Source organism: Scyliorhinus canicula, chromosome 16 (assembly GCF_902713615.1).
Source record: "Scyliorhinus canicula chromosome 16, sScyCan1.1, whole genome shotgun sequence".
Lineage (NCBI taxonomy): Eukaryota > Metazoa > Chordata > Chondrichthyes > Carcharhiniformes > Scyliorhinidae > Scyliorhinus > Scyliorhinus canicula.
Window position 1 is genome coordinate 142,139,799 of NC_052161.1, and position 20,913 is coordinate 142,160,711.

The 20,913-nt window shown below is 50.2% G+C and overlaps 1 protein-coding gene across 1 annotated transcript in view; it reads right to left on the bottom strand.

Moving 5' to 3' along the window:
- The window catches only part of LOC119951066 (polyhomeotic-like protein 2), a 313,199-nt gene that overhangs the window by 64,370 nt on the left and 227,916 nt on the right, over nucleotides 1-20,913 (bottom strand). Inside the window, exon 8 of the mRNA XM_038774103.1 lies at nucleotides 18,299-18,620. Within this exon, the coding sequence (XP_038630031.1) occupies nucleotides 18,299-18,620 (322 nt within the window). The remainder of the gene's footprint in view (nucleotides 1-18,298; nucleotides 18,621-20,913) is intronic.

Consider the following 20,913-nt stretch of genomic DNA (forward strand, 5'->3'; position numbering starts at 1 on the left):
TCTTCAGAACATAGAGGTCACATTTCGAGCCCCTCAGTTTGTCATCCTGAACAGACTCCCGAGATGATCAAGCCGTTGGAACAATTTCCCCTCACTCCCTAATAAGAGTGTGTGTGATTGACCACCCAGTCAATAGCTACGTTGTTGGCACACCCAATCATAGAGCTGCATAGTGGTTCACAAGACACCTCTGGTTTAGAGTCAAATCAGAGCTGAAGTGTAATTAAATACACATTTACCCAAGCCTTTTGAAAAACTAATAACCTTTTCTCGGAATCCTATCCACAGCTCTGTCGGGAATATTTACTTGAGCCAGTTTTGTACATTGAGCCAGTTTTGTACATTTTGTACTCATTTCCTCTTGCTCCCTGAACATAGTTAACGTTAAATAACTGGCCTATTCCTCATCTTGCTGCCTCTCTCTGCGACACCAACCCCACCCCCCAAAATCTTTTCTCCAATTAAAATACACTCAGTTCCAGAACTCTTTCTGGAGTGCAGAGCCGAGTTCAGCAATCGGCAACCTTCACAACGACAGCCACTGTTAAAAATCTAACCAAAACACGCAATGTCTGGAATTCTCCAGTCGTCGCGATTCTCTTTTCCCGCTGGCAGCGTACCCGCGTAAGCGGGTATCCCAGTGGCGTGGAGCGGCTTCAATGGGAAATCCCATTGACAAGCGGCAGGAAGAGAGAATCTCCCCCCCCAAAAAACAGGACACGTTTCAACAGTTTAAAAATTACAATAAAGTTGTTAATTGAATGATGTTTTCTCAGAAGTAAAATATTAGTACAAGTTAAAAAAAAACAAGTTACTAATTATCAAAAGGGGTTTGTCCGATCACGGTCAGGCACCACGCACGTCTAGAGCGCTATTTACCGGCTCAAGTCAGAGTGCAACGCGGCCGGTAGATGCCAAGAGGCCTCCTGCGGAACTCCTGGCAGCCTTCACGTCTTGCGGGATCTACCCACGCGTCCCGTGAGGCGCGGAATCAGAATCCTGCCTGAAAGGGGGCGTAGCCAAATGGCGCTCACCAAGTAGGTTTCAAACCCGGGGTCTATCGGCCTCCCCAGGAAACAGCAGCCAGGCGCCAGCCAAACGTGGACCAGGTGGGATGGCTCTCAGGGCGTCTCCCGGGCCATCGGAGAGTGTTGGGGGGGGGGTCAGGGATAGTGTAGGGTGGCTCCCTGCCCCTCCCCCCACCCCACCCCAGAATGCGGACACTTTACACTGCCTCTGCTGGCACTGCCACCCTAACACTGCCAAGGTGTCCAGGTAGCACTGTCAAGCTGGAAGGTGCCTGTGTAAGGGTGCCTACGTGCCAGAGTGGCACTGTCAAGGGTCAGGGCCTGAGGGGACCAAGCCCTTGCAAGGTAAGAAGTGGCTTCTGACAGGTTGTGAGGGGGGGGGGGGGGGGGGGGTTGACAGGGGCATGAAGTGGGGGGAAACCCCATAGTGATGTGCCCTCATTTGGGGGGGTATGTGGTTGTGCTCATGTGTGTGTGTGTGTGTGGGGGGGGGGGGGGGGGGGTGACATTGCCTATGAGTGGAGGGACGGGGGGGGGGGTGCCATTGCCCATGAGTGGAGGGACGGGGTGGGGGGAGTGGTGCGACGGACCCACAAGCTCACTTAGAGATCGGGACTAAAATGACGGCCTGATCTGGGAGTTCAGCTCCCCATTCCAATGCATTAATGGCCTTTTAAAGCCGGTATTCGGACCATTCCGATTACTGAATGAGTGTCAAGTGGCTGAAACATGTGGATTGACAACAGTTTGTGACTATATAGCACCGTAAACAAAATAAAACATCCCAAAGCCTCTCAGAAGGCCATTTTAAAAGAAAATTTGACTTAGAGACACATCAGGTGATATTAGGAGACCAAAGGCTTGTTTACAGAGGTAGGTTTTAAACTGCATCTTAAAAGGGAGCAGATTGGAAAGATCGGGAGCGATGAGGCCAGAGAGGAATTTGAAAACTAAGATGAGAATTTTAAAAGCAGGACGCTGCTGGGCCAGGAGCAGTGGTCAGCGTGCAGAGGGGGTGATGGGGGAATGGAACAATGCGAGTTGGGAGAGAGGCAGCAGAGTTTTGGATGACCTCATGCTTACGAAGGAAGTCAGGCCTGGAGGTAAAGGCAGGAGGCTGTCAGCAGGTGAGCTGAGGCAGGGCGGAGTTGGTCAATGTTAAGAGGTAGAAATAGATGACCTTTCTTAAGCAGGATTACAAGGCCAGAGGTCCGACACAGTGGTCAGCACTGCTGCCTCACAGCTCCAGGGACCCAGGTTCAATTCCGGCCTCGAGTGACTGTCTGTGTGGAGTCTGCACGTTCTCCCAGTGTGTGCGTGGGTTTCCTCCAGGTGCTCCGGTTTCCTCCCACAGTCCAAAGACATGCAGGTTAGGTGGGGTTACGGGTTGAGCTGGGGTGTGGGCCTGCGTACGGTGCTCTTTCAGAGCGTTGGTGCAGACTCGATGGGCCAAATGGCCTCCTTCTGCACTGTAGGAATTATACGGAAAGTTCCTCATGTATTGAAAGATGACACTATGATTGTGAACAGTCTGGCTCAGAATTTTGGCAGAGTGATGGAGTTAATGGTTTGGAATCTTTGCTCAATTGTCAGTGTGGCTGATTTCAGTTTTTATTTAAAAAAAAAATTTAGAGTACCCAATACTTTTTTTTCCACAATTAAGGGGCAATTTAGCGTGGCCAATCCAGCTACCCTGCACCGTTTTTGAGTTGTGGGGGTGAGACCCACACAGACACGGGTTCCAGTCTAGGAAACTGGAAAGAATACGTGTGAATTTGGGAGTGCAGGCCATCACTCTGGTTCACCGCCATCACATTTCGCCAAGTTGTTAGGCAATCTCTGAAGCAGCAGGAATCCCTGGGAGTGATTCTCCATTTTTCCAGGGCCCGGGGGGGGGGGGGGGGGGGGGGGGGGGTCTCCGACGGCGTGGGGCTGTTCCGCAATGTGAAACCCCAGTGACCGGCCAGCGACACGGAGAGTTCCGCCGGCAGGTCGGGGCAGAAATGTGGCACGGCAGGACGGAGATTCCAGCCCCCTGTCTCTCAACCCCACAATGAACCCTTTCCCAGCCACAAGTTCAAACGCTTCAAGCGGGAAAGAGGAGAAAACCAGAACCCATCAGGCAGACAGCCATCCAAATGTGGGTTTACTAACAAATTTCACAGGTTTCCAATAACCTCAACTACAGCAACTTCATCCTGACTGGACACATTTACTGATCAATAATCAAGATCAAATCAATACCTTCACTAATGGGAACACATTCTCTATGCATTCATGTGTGTTTGTTAATGTCACTAATCATAATGAATTTTCACAAATCAAGATCACTTTGCCATTCCTAACCTCCAAGAGTGATTTCACAAAGAAATAGGGATGGAATAAATTTATACAATACAGTATTAAAATATCTTTACCATCACATCAGAAAATAGCTTCACAATTACCCCATAAACAATGCTAATCAATACAGTGACCCTTAACTGCTATCTTCATTCCCACGCAAACCTGGCGGGATTCTCCCATTCGGCGGCAGAGTGTCCACGCCATCGGAAACGGCGTTGCGTTTCACGTTGGCATGAACAGGCCGCTGGGAGTACCGATTCTGGCCCCTACAGGGGGCCAGCACAGGGCTGGAGCAATTCATGCCGCTCCAGCCTCTTATCCCGGCGTGAACACTGCACCGCGGAATCCACGCATGCGCAGTGGTGCCGGCGCCAACCCGCCCGTGCGCGGTGGCCTCCCTCAATGCGACGGCCCCGACGCAACATGTCGCAGGAGTTCAGGGGCCGCGCAGACGAAAATAGGCCCGGAGAGCGAGAGGCCAGTCCACCGATCGGTGGGTCCCGATCGCGGGCCAGGCCCCATCGGAGACCCCCCCCCCCCGGGTCGGAGCCCCCTCCCCCCTCCCCCAGGCCGCCCCACGACCCTGTGCGCAGATTTCCCTCCGGCTGCGACCAGGTGTGGACGACCCGGGCCGAGAATCGGCAGCCCAGCCGCTTACAGCGGCCCGCGACTGCCGCCGCACTAAACGCGCCGGCACCAATTCTCCGCTCTGCCGGCGTGCCGGCGTCGGGGCAGTGCGGCCCGGTTGCAGGGATTCTCCGGCACGGGAGAATCCCACCCCCCCATCTCAGCTCTCAATCCACTGGTAAATACATTTAGCTCTCTGGAATATCTGCTTCACGGCGATGTCTGGATACTCTTTTGAGAAACAGAGACCTTTTGACACTATCAGAACCATGCAGAAACTCTGGCTGCTGTACGCCTCCAGAAGCTGTTTCTCAGCTCACCTTCTCACCGAATTGCTTGGAAATAAACTGCTAACATTCTACAGACATATCTTTAACTGTACTGCAGTGGGAGCAGATGCTCGACTTCTGCTCGCAGCCCCATTTACACTGCTATTCTCCAAAATGTCTGACACCGTCGCTCCACCCAGTAACTCCATCATCTCAACCGATTAACTCCACATGGAGCCCCCTTGGCAAACTGGCAACGTTCGCAATCTGGCACAGATTTGGTGCCGAGGTTGTCAATTCTGAGACACAAAGTTGTATTTGTGGAATGTCAAACTTTTTTTTAAACGGAGAAGAATTCAGTTGTTTTAGTGGGCGCAATTTAATTTAAAATAAAAATCAGTTGGTTCTCTGCGGGATTGGTGGGGTCCTATCCAGCCTTCCCACCCCGCTATCTCACGGCACTTTGTTGCTATTTCGGCCCCCTGCAGGACCGCCATCCCCCCCTCCCCCCGCCATCCCCCCCCTCGCCCCGCCATCCCCCCCCGCCGCCATCTCCCCCCCCCCCCCCCCCCCCCCCCACCCCCCCCCGCCCCCCCCAGGCTGTACGCAGTGTCATTTGTTACACGGAGGAACTCTGGTGAGTGGAGCTCTCGGTGCAGGATGACCATTTTCTTAGCCCTTGGACCCCCCCAATGTCCCTGGCAGTGCCAAGGTGCCCAGGTGGTACCAGCAGATTTCCTCCCTGCCATTCATCTTCTCCTAATATAATAAATGGAAGGCATGGGCTTTGGAATTTTAATGTTCCTGTGCTTGCTATTTATATTTTTGGCATTGTAATGCAATCAACAATGATCTTCATTCCTGGTGCTCTCTTGACTGGTCAGCAATGGACACCCATTTCTCTCAGTCCCTAACTGGCAGGGGCTGGTTTAGCACAGTGGGCTAAACAGCTGGCTTGTAATGCATAACGATGCCAGTAGCGTAGGTTCAATTCTTGTACCGGCCTTCCCGAACAGGTGGTGACTAGGGGCTTTTCACAGTAACTTCATTGAAGCCTACTCGTGACAATAAGCGATTATTATTATTCTTGTTAATCCTCAGGGTTTGTACGGTGGCAGAGGGATAGGCTGGGAGGGGGTTTCCGATTCGAGCAGCTGACAATAGCCCTTTGATTAACAGAAGTAGGACCCGTTGTTCTTGCCAGTTATTTCCTTTTGCACGTGTAGATTACCTCCAAATCCCAGAGGCTCATCAGCTACAGCCACTACCCTGCATTGCTGATGGCCAGAGGCACTGGCCCCACGACCGAGGCACTGGCCCCACGACCGAGGCAGGCACTGGCCCCACGACGGAGGCACTGGCCCCACGACCGACGGAGGCACTGGCCCCACGACCGACGGAGGCACTGGCCCCACGACCGAGGCACTGGCCCCACGACCGAGGCACTGGCCCCACGACGGACGGAGGCACTGGCCCCACGACGGAGGCACTGGCCCCACGACGGAGGCAGGCACTGGCCCCACGACGGAGGCAGGCACTGGCCCCACGACCGAGACACTGGCCCCACGACCGAGACACTGGCCCCACGACCGAGGCACTGGCCCCACAATGGAGGCACTGGGCCCCACGACGGAGGCAGGCACTGGCCCCACGACAGGACACCCACATCCCACCGCCAGTGGGAGTTTTCTTTTGTACTGTGAAGACGTCATAACTAAACAAGAATGAGTAACATGAGGAGCAGAGTAAGAAGTCTGACAACACCAGGTTAAAGTCCAACAGGTTTGTTTCAAACACGAGCTTTCGGAGCACAGCCCCTTCCTCAGGTGAATCTGAGCTCCAAAAGCTCGTGTTTGAAACAAACCTGTTGGACTTTAACCTGGTGTTGTAAGAATTCTTACTGTGCTCACCCCAGTCCAACGCCGGCATCTCCACATAATGAGGAGCAGAGACAGAGTTTTGGTGTAGGGACATATTGCAGCGAACACCATTCAGCTCACCCTGGCTATTTTCTACCTAATCTAGCATTCTAAATCAAAACAAACCACTCAACTCACCGAACAAGGATTGATGTATCCTATCACTCTGTACCAAGTGTGCAGCCCTTTCCTGTGTGGGTCAACAGTTAGATAAATGAAAGTACCCAAATCCCTCTGAACAGGGAGACAGGGCAGATCTGCATCATGACATTCATTTCACGCTGCAAAGTTACCCTCCCACACAATCCACTTCAAAGACATGAGAGATCCGGAAAATATGCACCAGAGTTAAAAGAATCTCTGGTTAATTAAGATCCGATAGTTAACGATTTAAATCTGAGCACAGGAAAATGGTTTCATGCTGTAATGAGTATCTAGCTTCAGTCATCCAGGAAGTTAATTAATTGTCTAAAGCCTTTTCAGGTCATTCTGAATGTGTCAAAACTCAAATCAGCAAAATTGATTGTTTTCTAAACAAAACAAACATTTGAGGAACTTACCATTCCTGTTGGTAGATAGATAAAGAGTTCCCATTGTCAGTCAGACCAGCTGTGATACCTTGTGTCCTCATTATTCTCCAACTGGAATTAATTGTCTCTTTGCAGCCCTTCCTGACAGATTAACCCCAGCCACACAGGATAGCCAAAACCCTCTTGGTTTACAGGAAGCTTCCCCGAGAAAGCGAGCTCTCGGTGTGAGCGGCTGCAATATTTAACAAGCTCTTTTAAAGTGACTGCCCTGGGGAACTGAACACTTCCTGGGAGGCTTCCTGTACTCGATGAGGATGCCTGGAGAGCGTGCTCAGAAATAGCCCATTATAAATAAAGTGCAGAGGGAGATCCTCCCCCACCTACCCTCACATCTCAGTGTGTGGAAACCATTTAGTTTATGCATTATTTATCATGGGATAACATTATAAAAGCTCTTCAAGCAGAAGTCACCCTGCTTTCAAACACCCTGCGGTTGCCAGCTCTCCCAGATCCACCCGTCTACAATCTGCAGCAGATTCCAAAGCACTGCTGACAACACAGCAGGCAGCAGCTATCTAAACAAATGCAAAACCTCAGGAAAGCTCCCAGTAACAGTACCTCTGCCTTACAGTCCTGCTGTCAGCTCACCACCCCCCCCCCCCCCCCCCCCCCCCCTGCAGTAATAATGAGAGGAAAGGATTCTCATATGCACCCAGCTCATCCCAAAGCACTTCACTCTTGTAATGGAGAAAACACAGCAACCAATTTCCAAAACACTCTGCCATGTCTTCTGGGCGCAAAGTTCTACCAGAAGATTCACAGCCCCAAATTCTCCTGCAACTTTTGTGCACAATCGTTTGCTGCTTCCGAGGTGCCACCCCATAATACAACACCAATTCTAAAGCTGACTCAGATTTCATGGAACCCACACGTACAATATAAACCTGATAACGGACACTGGAACCTGCCCCCCCCCCCCCCCCTCCCCACCCCCCTCACTTTCCAATTAGAAATAAAATTGCTGTCATGTATCAAGCAAGAGAGAAAATGCCTCCACTAATTCAAAGGGATTGAGTTAAATAATTATCTTTTGTATCTTTAAACAGCGCTTCACCTCCTTCCGAGGGATCATTTCCCAACCCAGGCACCAGACCTCTAATCCCTCTTTACATTTCATTGAGACATTGTCTGCAGCTCAGGATTAAAGCTAACAGCAGTCTTGGGCCAAGCTGTGTGCTGGGAATGAAAGGATCGCCACCTTATTGGGAGCCCTACTGGCTGCTCAGAGCTGAATTTCTACCCCACAACAGTGACGGTTCCATCTCTGAAGGATATGAATTAAAATCAGAGAACAGCATTCACAGAGAATTAATGCAAACACCATAATCCCTCAACCATCTGTAGTTTGGTAATGGATCATCTGCAGAATGTTACAAAGCTGGATATCAATGTTCAGAGTCGTAATTTGAAGCCAGATCATGTTTCATTCAATTACATGAGCTCATCTAATAACTCCAAAAGCAAACTTGACCAAAATTCACAGATTGGGTAGTGAGGCTTTACGATTTAGTGAGAGGGGTCAGCTTCAGCAGAGGTCTCTCTATTAGTGAGCAGGTCATTTCAGAATACTCTCAGACCCGAGCAAAAAGCAGTAAACATTTTCCTATCCCTCCACTGCCTCCAAACAAACCATGAGGATTAGTCAATCTGTGAGTTAGGGTGGGTGTTATAAACATCTAGCGAATTTACCGACCAATTAGGAGAGCACAAAGAATAAAGATGATGGTTTATTGCATTACAATGTCCAAAATATAAGCAGCAAGCACAGGAACACTAATAAAAGAGTGCATTGCCCAGTGTTCAACTGATCTATAGAGATTCCCGTACCAGCCTCCCCGAACAGGCGCTGAAATGTGGCAACTAGGGGCTTTTCACAGTAACTTCATTTGAAGCCTACTTGTGACAATAAGCGATTTTCATTTCATTCATTTGCAAGTCCCAGGCTGGTCTATGGCAGTGATGGGCAACCTGGGCTGGTGAGTGGGCCACTTGAGTCCCAGGCTAGTCTATGGCAGTGATGGGCAACCTGGGCTGGTGAGTGGCCCACCTTCATCGTAGTGGGTCGCAAGGTCGAAATTGGGCTTGTTCACTAACTATGACCCTTGAATAAGATTGAATATATTTAATACACACTGGACATTTCATAACCAGCTATAGAAAATGCTCAATTATTTATATAGTCATAAAAATCTGCCATCTCATGGGGCTAGTTTAGCACACTGGGCTAAATAGCTGGCTTGTAATACAGAACAAGGCCAGCAGCGGGGGTTCAATTCCCGTACCGGCCTCCCCGAACAGGCGCCGGAATGTGGCAACTAGGGGCTTTTCAAAGTAACTTAATTGAAGCCTACTTGTGACACTAAGCGATTATTATTTATTAAATCAACTTCTAGTGGTAAAACCAAAATGAATGTTTCTGCTGGATTGGTCACAAAGGGAGGACATTGCTCTCAATACTCAGCTCACACCTCACTTCACTCGCCCTCGCTTTACGTGCGAGTCACTTCAGTCAATCCGGTAGAGAACAACTATGCGGCTGGAAACCAGCGTGGGCAACGTGGGTCACGGTGGGCTACACTCAGAACCCAGATGTGCCGCATGTGACTCACCACTGGTCTTTGGCGAGTTGGTCAATCTCGTCTAGGCTGGCGATCCTGCATCAGGTCTGCATCAATCTTTCACATTATACAAATCACCTGATCAAAATGCCACTCTCTCCCCATAAGCCAACCATTCCATTTCCTGTTAAGAGGCTTTATTAACTCTATCATTAATCGATGGTTTAGGACAGACAATTCCACATTCAAAGCCTTCTCTGGCTTTGTTCTGTGCCATCTATGGAATATTCTGCAATCTTTCAACCCTCCCAAATGTCTGCACTTTTCCAATTCTGGCCTTTTGCACATCCCGCCCTATAGTCCAGAGCAGAAAGGATTTCCTTTGCACGTTTTATGGCTGTATCAATTTGCAGTTCCACTTTGAACAATGTTTGTATCTGAACACCAAGAATTCACTGTTTTATGCTCCATTCAGTATTTTGTTATCCATGGTATATTTCCTTTCACATTCTTGGCTCTGACACATATCACTTCACATACTGAACCATATCTGACACCTTTCTCTGTTACTTCCCTACGCAGTCCCACAATCTTCCAACATTTCTTCAAACTGTGCCACGTCCTACAATTTGATGTCATGAAGAAATGCCATTATTGTTCCTTCAATTTGTACAGTAAACTAGAGCAGTCCTGACAAAATACACAACACCACTCACTCACCAGATCTTTTCAAAGCTTTGCCCCTTTTCTTTCTATCCTCCAATCAGCTGTCTATCAATCTGGCCTCATTCCCCCTTCATTCAAAAGTGCAATCCATTGTTATTGCTAAGAGTCGGTTATGTGGTATCCAATTAAACAGTTTGTGAAAACCCAGAGCTCTATCCTTTGCACTTACAGAATTTATGCTACCATTTCTTGAATTCTAAGATTGGCCATGCACAACCCTTGCCTTTTACAAGTCCCTGCTGATTGACACAGGTAGCACAAGTGGCTAGCACTGTTGCTTCAATGCGCCAGGGTCCCAGGTTCGATTCCCCGCTGGGTCACTGTGCGGAGTCTGCACGTTCTCCCCGTGTGTGAGTGAGTTTCCTCCGGGTGCCCCGGTTTCCTCCCACAGTCCAAAGGCGTGCAGGTTAGGTGGATTGGCCGTGATAAATTGCCCTGAGTGACCAAAAAAAAGGTTAGGAGGGGTTATTGGGTTACGGGGATAGGGTGGAAGTGAGGGCTTATGTGGGTTGGTGCAGACTTGATGGGTCGAATGGCCTCCGTCTGCATTGTACGTTCTATGTCTATCTCTCCAAACGCATAGAAATCTCCTCTTGCATTATAAAGTTCCCAGAATCTTCATTCATGCCTACGCAGTGCCAGAGGTTAGCTAGCTCCTGCCCAGGCCACAGACTGGCCCAAGCAAACACCTACATTGGATCTTGAAAATTGCCCAGGGTTGGCTGCGCCTGGGTACCTCAGGGCAACAATGCTGGACTCTTCCTGGAGTGATGTGGAGATGCCGGCGTTGGACTGGGGTGAGCACCAGGTTAAAGTCCAACAGGTTTGTTTCAAAGACTAGAGTTAGGTTTAACCTGGTGTTGTAAGATTTCTTACTGTGTTCCTGGAGTGAGAGACTGGTCCAGCCCACAGGATCACCGCTGCCAGAGTTACTATTGGACAGTGCAGGCCATCCAAACATTGGGAGGCACCACAGCCCAGAGCAAAGCTTCAGCTGACAGCCACAGACGCACGTGTTTCTAACACAGTCACCACATTGGGGGCTTGTCTCTTATTGTCTAAAATCAGAATCAACACCGAGACAGGCCAAATCCAACAAGAGGAAATACCTTCAGCAGAAGCTCAGAGGGAAGAATATATAAATAGGTTATTTTTCAAAAGATGAATGAAATGCAGGTAACAGTGTAGGATCTTTTTTCCTCTTGTTTCCTGATAACACTGAATTTTTGAAACGGTTGACATCACTACCTAATTAAAACTCTCCAAAGCCTAAAAGTGATGTGGCTATTCTGGATGTGGGTCTAGACAGTCTGTTTAACAGCAAAACTGGGGTTAGACAACATCAGCACTGATGCACCTTACAGTTGGAATGTTTCTAACTTTCTATCAGATGTGTTTTCAGTATCACAATATATTATTCATAAAATTCACAACTCGGAGCCTGGAGTTGTATTTTCTTGACCGCTGTATTTCACTGCACATTTCCATGGATTGCTGGTGTCCCCGTTAAAGACCATCATTGAGCAGTAAACCAAAAGTAACAGGAACTGCCATTTATATAGCACCTTCCATGATCTCCTAGCATCCACAGCACCGGTACCCTGGCAGCGCTCCCCAGCCCCGGTACCCCGGCAGCGCTCCCCAGCACCGGTACCACGGCAGCGCTCCCCAGCACCGGTACCCCAGCACCGGTACCCCAGCACCGGTACCCCAGCACCGGTACCCCAGCACCGGTACCACGGCAGCGCTCCCCAGCACCGGTACCCCAGCACCAGTACCCCAGCACCGGTACCCCGGCAGCGCTCCCCGGCAGTGGTACCCTGGCAGCGGCCCCCGGCAGTGGTACCCCGGCACTGGTACCCCGGCAGCGCTCCCCAGCAGCGGTCCCCGGCAGCGGTACCCCGGCAGCGCTCCCCGGCACTGGCACCCTGACAGTGGTACCCCGGCAGTGATACCCCGGCAGCGATCCCCAGCACCGGTACCCCGGCAGCGGTCTCCAGCACCGGTACCCCGGCAGCGGTCTCCAGCACTGGCACCCTGACAGTGGTACCCCGGCAGTGGTACCCCGGCAGCGGTCTCCAGCACCGGTACCCCGGCAGCGCTCCCCGGCACTGGCACCCTGACAGTGGTACCCCGGCAGTGGTACCCCGGCAGCGGTCCCCGGCACTGGTACCCCGGCAGCGCTCCCTGGCACTGGTACCCCTGCAGCGCTCCCCGGCAGCGGTACCCCGGCAGCGCTCCCCGGCAGTGGTACCCCGGCAGCGGTCCCCGGCAGCGCTCCCCGGCAGCGGTACCCCGGCAGCAGTACCCCGGCAGCAGTACCCCGGCAGCGGTACCCCGGCAGCGGTACCCCGGCAGCGGTACCCCGGCAGTGGTACCCCGGCAGCGGTACCCCGGCAGTGCTCCCTGCCATTGGCCCATTCCCGACTGTGCTGCACTGGGGTGTAAGACCAGTTTGTGTGTTCAGATGCTTAGAGTTTGGATTGACCCCACAACGTTCTGACCGGGATGTGAGAGTGCTACACATTTGAGGCAATGGATTAAAGAACAAGATTATTACTAATTCCATGAATAGTGCAGTTCTGGTTCAAACACCTGCTATCCTGCCAGTGAATGGTGATTAGCCCTGGCACCAAATAATGCAGTTTCTTTTCAATTCACCTCCAGTTCTTCCTGATGTAAGAACCAATGCCCTCAACTGAACCTTTTCATGCTTCAACAAAACATATACTTGAGGATATTGTCCCATAAACAATAACTAATTCTCCAGCAAAGCCTCTCAACTCTTGAATAGAGAGATCTATTCATCAGCTTGGTGTTTTCAAATGACTTTAACTCGGAACCGATTGAATAGATATCCCTCAACTCCCAAAGCATGAAAAATCAATTCAATGGCTGATAATGATGAGGTTGTTGACCCCTGGATTTAGCAGTGCATGGTCTTATCTATCTTGGAATTATATCCACAATATCCCAGTTATTACAGCACAGACTCAGATCTTTCAGCATGACTAATCTATGGCGGTTGATACTCCACATGTACCTCCTATCTCTGTGGGCAGTCATAAACACTTCATTAACCAATGGAAACACTCTGTAATAATCTGGTCTTCATGGTGCTTATATCACGGGATAGAATCATTCACCATGGAGAGTTTGCTCATCATTGCTACAAGGTCCAATATTGGAAGGTCTATGCAGAGCAATAATAATAATAATCTTTATTGTCACAAGTAGGCTTACATTAACACTACAATGAAGTAGCTGTGAAAATCCCCTAGTCGCCACATTCCGGCGCCTGTTCGGGTACACAGAGGGAGAATTCAGAATGTCCAATTCACCTAACAGCAAGTCTTTCGGGACTTGTGGGAAGAAACCGGAGCACCCGAGGAAACACATGCAGACACGGGGTGAACGTGCAGACTCCGCACAGACAGTGACCCAAGCCGGGAATCGAACCTGGAACCTCGGCGTTGTGAAGCAGCAGTGCTAACCACTACACTACCGTGCCACTAGGAAAGGTTGGGCTGCACAGGGCGGTTGAAAGACGATAATAAAATGCAACCTACCGGCAGTGCTGCATCAGCAACAAAGCCCCCCCCTCAGGCGAGTCTCCAGCAGAACTTGCATCACCCCCCCACCTTGCATCAGAGTGTAGTTTTCAGAGGCAATACTGCCTCTCCCATTGACAGATCTTCCCCTCAGTATGTACAGACCAACAAGGATATCAAGCACCTAGCCAATGAGGCCTGGCAACTTGCTTCCTTCAGCATAACAACTATTCTGTGGAAATTCTACATCCAGTAACTTGAGGAGCGTCAGTCAGGAAATGAAGCATTTTTCATTTTGGAATCATAAGATGCTCGGATGTGGGTAAAGCTCGTTTGTGCCTCGGACTCAACACCAGAAGAACATACCCCCTTCCAGGGCAGCAAAGTCACATCCATTTCCAGAACCACTCATTCTCCAACCATCGATGGCCATCGTTGGAGAAATGCCGAGTTCTTGGAGGGCTGTTGGTCAGGGGAGTTTACACAGTTGGGAAGAGAGGGACTTGAACACAGGATTAGAATTTTTAAATCAGGACATTGCTTAAACGAGAGTCAACGGTGGCCTGCGAGCACACAGGAGTAAATGGGGAATGAGCGAAGATTGAGGCTGCAAGGTCTTGGATCTGAAAATCATAGATGGAAGATGAGAGATGAGCCCAAGAAAGCAATGGGATAGTCACATCTGGAGGTAACAAGAGTAAGAAACAGGGTTGCAGCAGGAGGTGTATGATGAAGGTATAAATAAACCGTGTTTGTGCTGGAGACCATGTGTGGTGAGAATCTCAAAGTCAGACACACGCACATCGCAGATTTAATCTCAGTCAGGGAAAATAAAGTGTTGCAGCTAGTCACAGTATTCCTGGTTTAGCTCCAAACATTTCCCCAGTGTCTACGGGAGCAAAGAGCACAGGAAAGGTGTTATTTTGCTTGTTTTTGCAGTGAATCTGACACTGAAGATAGATTGTAGTTTGTGTTTCCAATATCCAGAGACAAGCCCTTTAACTTGCCGAGGGACGGACCCGGGACCTCCCAGATTTGGAAGCACTGAAGTTAGACATCAATTCGGTAACAATTTTCTCTAGCTGCTCCATCACTGATCTGTACTATTACAGAGTCTCCAAAGCCACAATCTAGTTTGATCCTCTTTTCCTGGCAGTGTCAGGGTTAATGGAGATAAATATAAACCCTGGCCAATTGTGTCGAGCTAACGGAGCGAGCCTCTCTGTAACACACAGGGCTGAGCACCCTGCAGCTGGCTCTGTTTTACTGGCATGTCAGCCCATCGCTGCTTTTGTTGTTTCTGTTGTTTCAGCTGCCTGGACCTTTCTAAGATCCAACCTTCAGAAATAAAGCAACAAGTCCCTGCTTGGAATCAGAGTGCTACACTCTGAACTGATCTTTCCCCAGTTTAGCAAATCTTCAGTTCGAAAAAAACAATAGACCCTGGGGTTGATTACAAAGTACAAATATTGCTGCTTGTACAGATGGCAAGTTAAAAATACAGACCAGGTACTCCAACAAATATTTTAAAAGCCAGTAGGCATGAAGTATTCTGGCTTTGTGGAATAACTGAGTACAAATCCCTGAGCAACATGACGAGGACTGTCTGCACGTCTGCCCCCGAGACTGGAGTTCATACTCCAGGCTGACACTAGTGTAGCACTGAGGGAGGGAGTGCGACACTGCCAGAGGTGCTGTCTCTCACATGGGACGCTAAACCAAGATCCCATCTGCCCTTTTCGGAAGACACAAAAGATCCCTTAGCACCATTTCAAAGAGCAGGGAGATTGACTGATATTTCTCAATTAACATAATCTCAAGATAGACAAGTGAGAAAAATAAGGAGGTCGCATATTATTTGGAAAGTAAGATCTAAATGGGGAAGGAAAGCAAAAAAGGTGCAAAAAAGGTACGCTGCTATCGAGGTTAAAGAGGCCATAAACCTGCAAACCAAGCATCAGTTCTCATTTCTAGGGATTATTGCTAGAGGGTTAGAGTTGAGGGTTAGAGTTGAAGATTAGGGAAGTTATTCTAAACTTGTATCATATCTTGGTTCGACCACACGTGAAGTCAGTGTACAGAGCCAGGTGCAGGATTATAGAAAGGTGTACTGGAGAGGGTGCAGAGAAGGATAACAAAGAGGTCAGCGGAATCACTCGTCGTCTTTGTCAACAGAGACCTAGCATCATTTTGGGGGGGGGGGGGGGGGGGGGGGGGAGGTCAGAGGCCACTGGAGACCCCGATGCCATCGGTTTTAGGGTGGGGGGTATTCAGGTCGCCCGCATCACTTTCTCCATGGCTTTCACCCCAGACGCCAGGGAGACGTGTCCCAGATGCGGGGGGTGGGGGGGGGAGAACTCGTGTCCCAGACGCTGGGAAGGGGGGTGGGGGAAGACATGTGTCCCAGATGCTGGGGGGGCGTGTCCCAGACGCTGGGGGGGGGGGCATGTCCCAGACGCTGGGGGGGGGGGCGCGTGTCCCAGATGCTGGGGGGGGGGGGTGTCCCAGATGCTGGGGGGGGGGGGCGCATGACCCAGACGCAAATGGTCATTGCTGAGACACTGCAGTAAATGTCTCGGATGCCGGAATGAGAGCCCCCCTCTGACACCAATGCGCCTCGAGGTCAGCAGGCAGAACAGGGTTGCATGCTGACGCCAGTGTCACTGGTAAGGCTGCATGCCCGAAATAGAAAATGGCTACACCCGTCCTGCTGCCCCCGCAGGGATTTCCCCCGTTTTTAAACAGTCAATGCTGAAGGGAGCCCACCTGACATCCGCTGGGGAGCCGGTTACACAGGCCGTCTACCTGGTTACTGACCCCTCCCACTGGGGAGCCGGTTACACAGGCCGTCTATCTGGTTACTGACCCCTCCCACTGGGGAGCCGGTTACACAGGCCGTCTATCTGGTTACTGACCCCTCCCGCTGGGGAGCCGGTTACACAGGCCGTCTACCTGGTTACTGACCCCGGTTACCCAGGCCGTCTATCTGGTTACTGACCCCGGTTAGATAGGCCGTCTATCTGGTTACTGACCCCTCCCGCTGGGGAGCCGGTTACACAGGCTGTCTACCTGGTTACTGACCCCGGTTAGATAGGCCGTCTACCTGGTTAATGACCCCTCCCGCTGGGGAGCCGGTTACACAGGCCGTCTACCTGGTTACTGACCCCGGTTAGATAGGCCGTCTACCTGGTTACTGACCCCGGTTAGATAGGCCGTCTACCTGGTTAATGACCCCTCCCGCTGGGGAGCCGGTTACACAGGCCATCTACCTGGTTACTGACCCCGGTTAGATAGGCCGTCTACCTGGTTAATGAGATGGAGATTGCCCGGAGTTGGTGAGAATTGGTGTCTCACAAAATCCAGGCAGGGTCCGGAACACACCAACGGGAGCCGGCCGGTTAGATCGCACACGAATCGGAGCCCGACATGGATCCCGATTTCAGCCTCTCCCGAGATCTAACCACCGAACACGGATCGGCGCCGGCTGCAAGGTGGCTATTAAATCACGTCCAACATCTCCACATTTCATTTTGGGACATGTAGTTTAAACGTCGACCCAGAAAGTTAGGTGTGTTTACTGTGACGTGACGATAAGATTGAGAAGCAGGACCTCAGCTCCAGCAAACCTATTTAACCAGCTACGTCCCCTTTAATACAACCCAACTCGGACCCTCCATCATAGCCGGGGATTTCCCACTCTGTAATGTTAATGTTCAAAATGCAGCACAGAAAGGGTGGAGGGGACCCTCCCGGGGTTGGTCTGTGGGTGGGTGGGGACCCCCCCCCGCAGTGTATTTAGTGGTGGTGGAGGCGGCCCCACCATTAGCCGGCAGTGGGATCTTCCAATCCTTCCGCTGCCAACAGGGTTTCCTGTTGTTCGCTCTGTTACTGAGGAACCTGGAATGCACCCCCCCCCCCCCCCCCAAATTCGGTGAGACTGGACAATCCGCCCGTCAGGAAAGACCAGAAAAGAGGCCCCTGGTCCCATTCCCCTGTTAACCCCGAGCTCATTGACCGGTCTCCTGGTTTAGCATTGCTTCCATTATAAAACCCCTCCATGGCCTTGCCCCTCCCTATCTCGGAAACCTTCTCCAGCTCCACAACGCTCCACCATTTCTGTGTCCCCCCCCCCCCCCCCCCCCCCCCCCTCATTCTGGCCTTTTCAGCATCCCCAATTGTTTTTTTTTTTTTTTTTTTAATAAATTTAGTATACCCAATTCATTTTTTCCAATTAAGGGACAATTTAGCGTGGCCAATCCACCTACCCTGTACATCTTTGGGTTGTGGGGCGAAACCCACGCAAACACGGGGAGAATGTGCAAACTCCACACGGACAGTGACCCAGAGCCGGGATCGAACCTGGGACCTCGGCGTCGTGAGGCAACAGGGCTAACCCACTGCGCCACCGTGCTGCCTCCCCAATTGTAACCACGCTACCCTGGTACCTTCAACTGCGGGTGGGCCAAAGCTTTGGAATTCCCTCTGTAATCCGCTCCGTCTCTCTCTCTTCCCCCCCCCCCCCCCCCCCCCCCCCCCCTAAGACGCTCCTGAAAATTCACTTCTTAAACCAACCTTTTGATCACCTGGCCTAATATTGCCGTACGTCACTCAGCACCAATTCTGTTTGATTATCGCTCCTGGGAAGCAACTGGAGACCTTTCATTACCTGAAAGGCGACATTAAGATTGGTTGTTGCTGGCTGGAGGTGTAATCTTACCTGTGGTAATGAGAGGGTGTGTGGTGACCGGGGATGCTGTGTGGGTCACACTCATGCCCCTGGTGTCGGTGTTGGAAGAACTGACAATCTCAGCCTTCTTCACACCGTCGGCCATGTTATCAGACTGGGCGCCCTTGCTGCTGTTCACAGGCCCTTGGCCTAGCGGTTTAGGCTGAGGGGTAAATGAAGCTTGCTGAGCTGATGCGGTTGCTTTCAGAGTGACGCTTTGAAGCTGAGGAGGAACGGTTGCTGCTGTATTCTGCTGACTTCTTATTGCTAAATTCTGCACCTGCAAAGGGGATTGATCAGAAATGACGACCGTGAATGTGGGACCGAAACAGCCAAAAAGAAAATCCTCATTTAATAATCACCACACTCAAGAAAATGAAAGATTTGATTTTCAACTCAGAAATGATGAGTGAACTTGAAGCAATTGCCAAACAAAATATTTATTTTTTTAAAAAAGTGCCAAACTATCAAAGACCTCGAGTTCTCTCACATTCAATGGGACTGTGCCAGGAGATCGAGACTTTGATCCCATTTTTAAAGGTAGTTTTGAAACCCAGAGTGGGGGTCAGCAGGTACTGCCAACACACTGATTGTGTTTTCCTGGAAGGTGATTTTAAGATTACTGACAGGGGCATCATCACCAGCGTCATGAACAGTCCACCTGGGACAGTGGGAACAGGAGGCAGCCAACACAGGAATCTCTGTAAAGTTCTGGGTTTCATTAAAGCTTGCAGCCGGAACATTCCCCACTGCTGGCCTGTCCCACATGTTGTAATAAGAGGCCAGGACAGATTAAAGGTTCAATCTTTGTCAGATCTCAGATTGGCAGTTACAGAATCCATTTGTGTTGTTACCGTCTTCTCACCATTGTCCCCCACTGACTGCTGCCTCGGTTAGGAGGTCAGCAAAGCCTCCCTGTATTTATATAAACTATGGCTTCATCAGCAGCAAGCCGAATCACCCCAGCTGGAGGTGCCAGGGTTGTTATACTACGTTATTGTAATAGCTCGTTACTCGTTTGCTTGCTTCCAGAATGGTCTGATTGTTGACATTCAGTAAAACGATTAGTCTTCAAATTAAGCAAATACTGTTTATTGAATAACAAAGTTAAATATCTATGAGTTTGTTCACTCTTCTACAACTATAACTGAAGATTAGATAAATAAGATTAAGTATATATGTTTAACTACACCTGCTCACTAAGCTCTCTCTCTAACACTCTGTTCACTAGTCACTCCTGATACGAAGAGGCGGGAATTTCCTCGGAGTGTAGCTTGTATACATAGATCTGGTGCTGCCATCTAGTGGTTGCCTAGCACGATAATAGATATTAACCTCTTATTAGCGATAATATTAGTGATATTAACAGATCACTACAAGGGTTACTCACCTTACATACCCGTTCCCCCATCCACCCCCTCCAACCTCCTCAATCCTCCCATTCCCCCTCATCCACTCAGCCCAATAACCCCCTCAATCCCCCCTATCCGCTCCCCCGATCAACTCAGACCAGGAGTACTGCAATTGTATAGGGCATTGGTGAGGCCACACCTGGAGTATTGGGTGCTGTTTTGGTGTCCTTATCGGAGGAAGGATGTTCCTGCTATGGAGGGAGCGCAGCAAAGGTTTACCGTGCTGATTCCTGGGGTGGCGGAACTGTCATAGGATTACAATGATCGGAGTTTAGAAGAGTGAGAGGGGATCTCATAGAAACTTACAAAATTCTAACAGGATTAGACAGGGTAAATTCAGAAAGAATGTTGCCGATGGTGGGGGAGTCCAGAACTAGTGGTCATAGTTTGAGGATAAGGGGTAAACCTGTTAGGACTGAGGTGAGGGGAAATGCCTTCACCCAGAGAGTGGTGAATCTGTGGAATTCACTCCCACAGAAAGTAGTTGAGGCCAAAACGTGGTGTAATTTCAAGGAGGAATTAGAAAAAAAGCTCTTGGGGCGAACGGGATCAAGGGATATGGGGGGAAAGCGGGATCAGCGAATTGAACTTGATGATCAAAATGAGTGGTGGAGCAGGCTCGATGGGCTGAATGGCCTCCTCCTGCTTCTACTGTCTATGTTTAGGCACCCAAGATGGACAATAGACCGAGTTCTGAGCAATCCTGTTAGCATTATATTGCAGTCGATCCTTTATTTCAGCATTAAACCCACTCGCTGTGAGGCTATTGCACGCCAGTCTAGAAAATCCTCTTTACCGAGAGAGTGGGGAGAATGTGGAACTCGCTCCCACATGGGCGGGCCGGGAGGTGAATGGCAGGGATGCGTTTAAGGGGAAGCTGGATAAACAGAATGAGGGAAAAAGGAATCAAAAGGAATAGAAGGAATTGGTGAAGGGGTGAGGTTAATTATTGCTGGGAGGGAGCTCGTGCGAACCATAACCACTGGGATGAAACAGCTGGACAGAATGTGCTGCTATTGTGCGGGAAATACGGTGCATCAACAAGCTGACGACAATTGCTGCACCTTCAGGCCTGAGTAACGGGACAACCTTTACCCGTCAGGTAGAACCCTGCCTGACCCTGCCAGCTTTGACAGTGTCAGTGTTAGAGACCTGAGCATT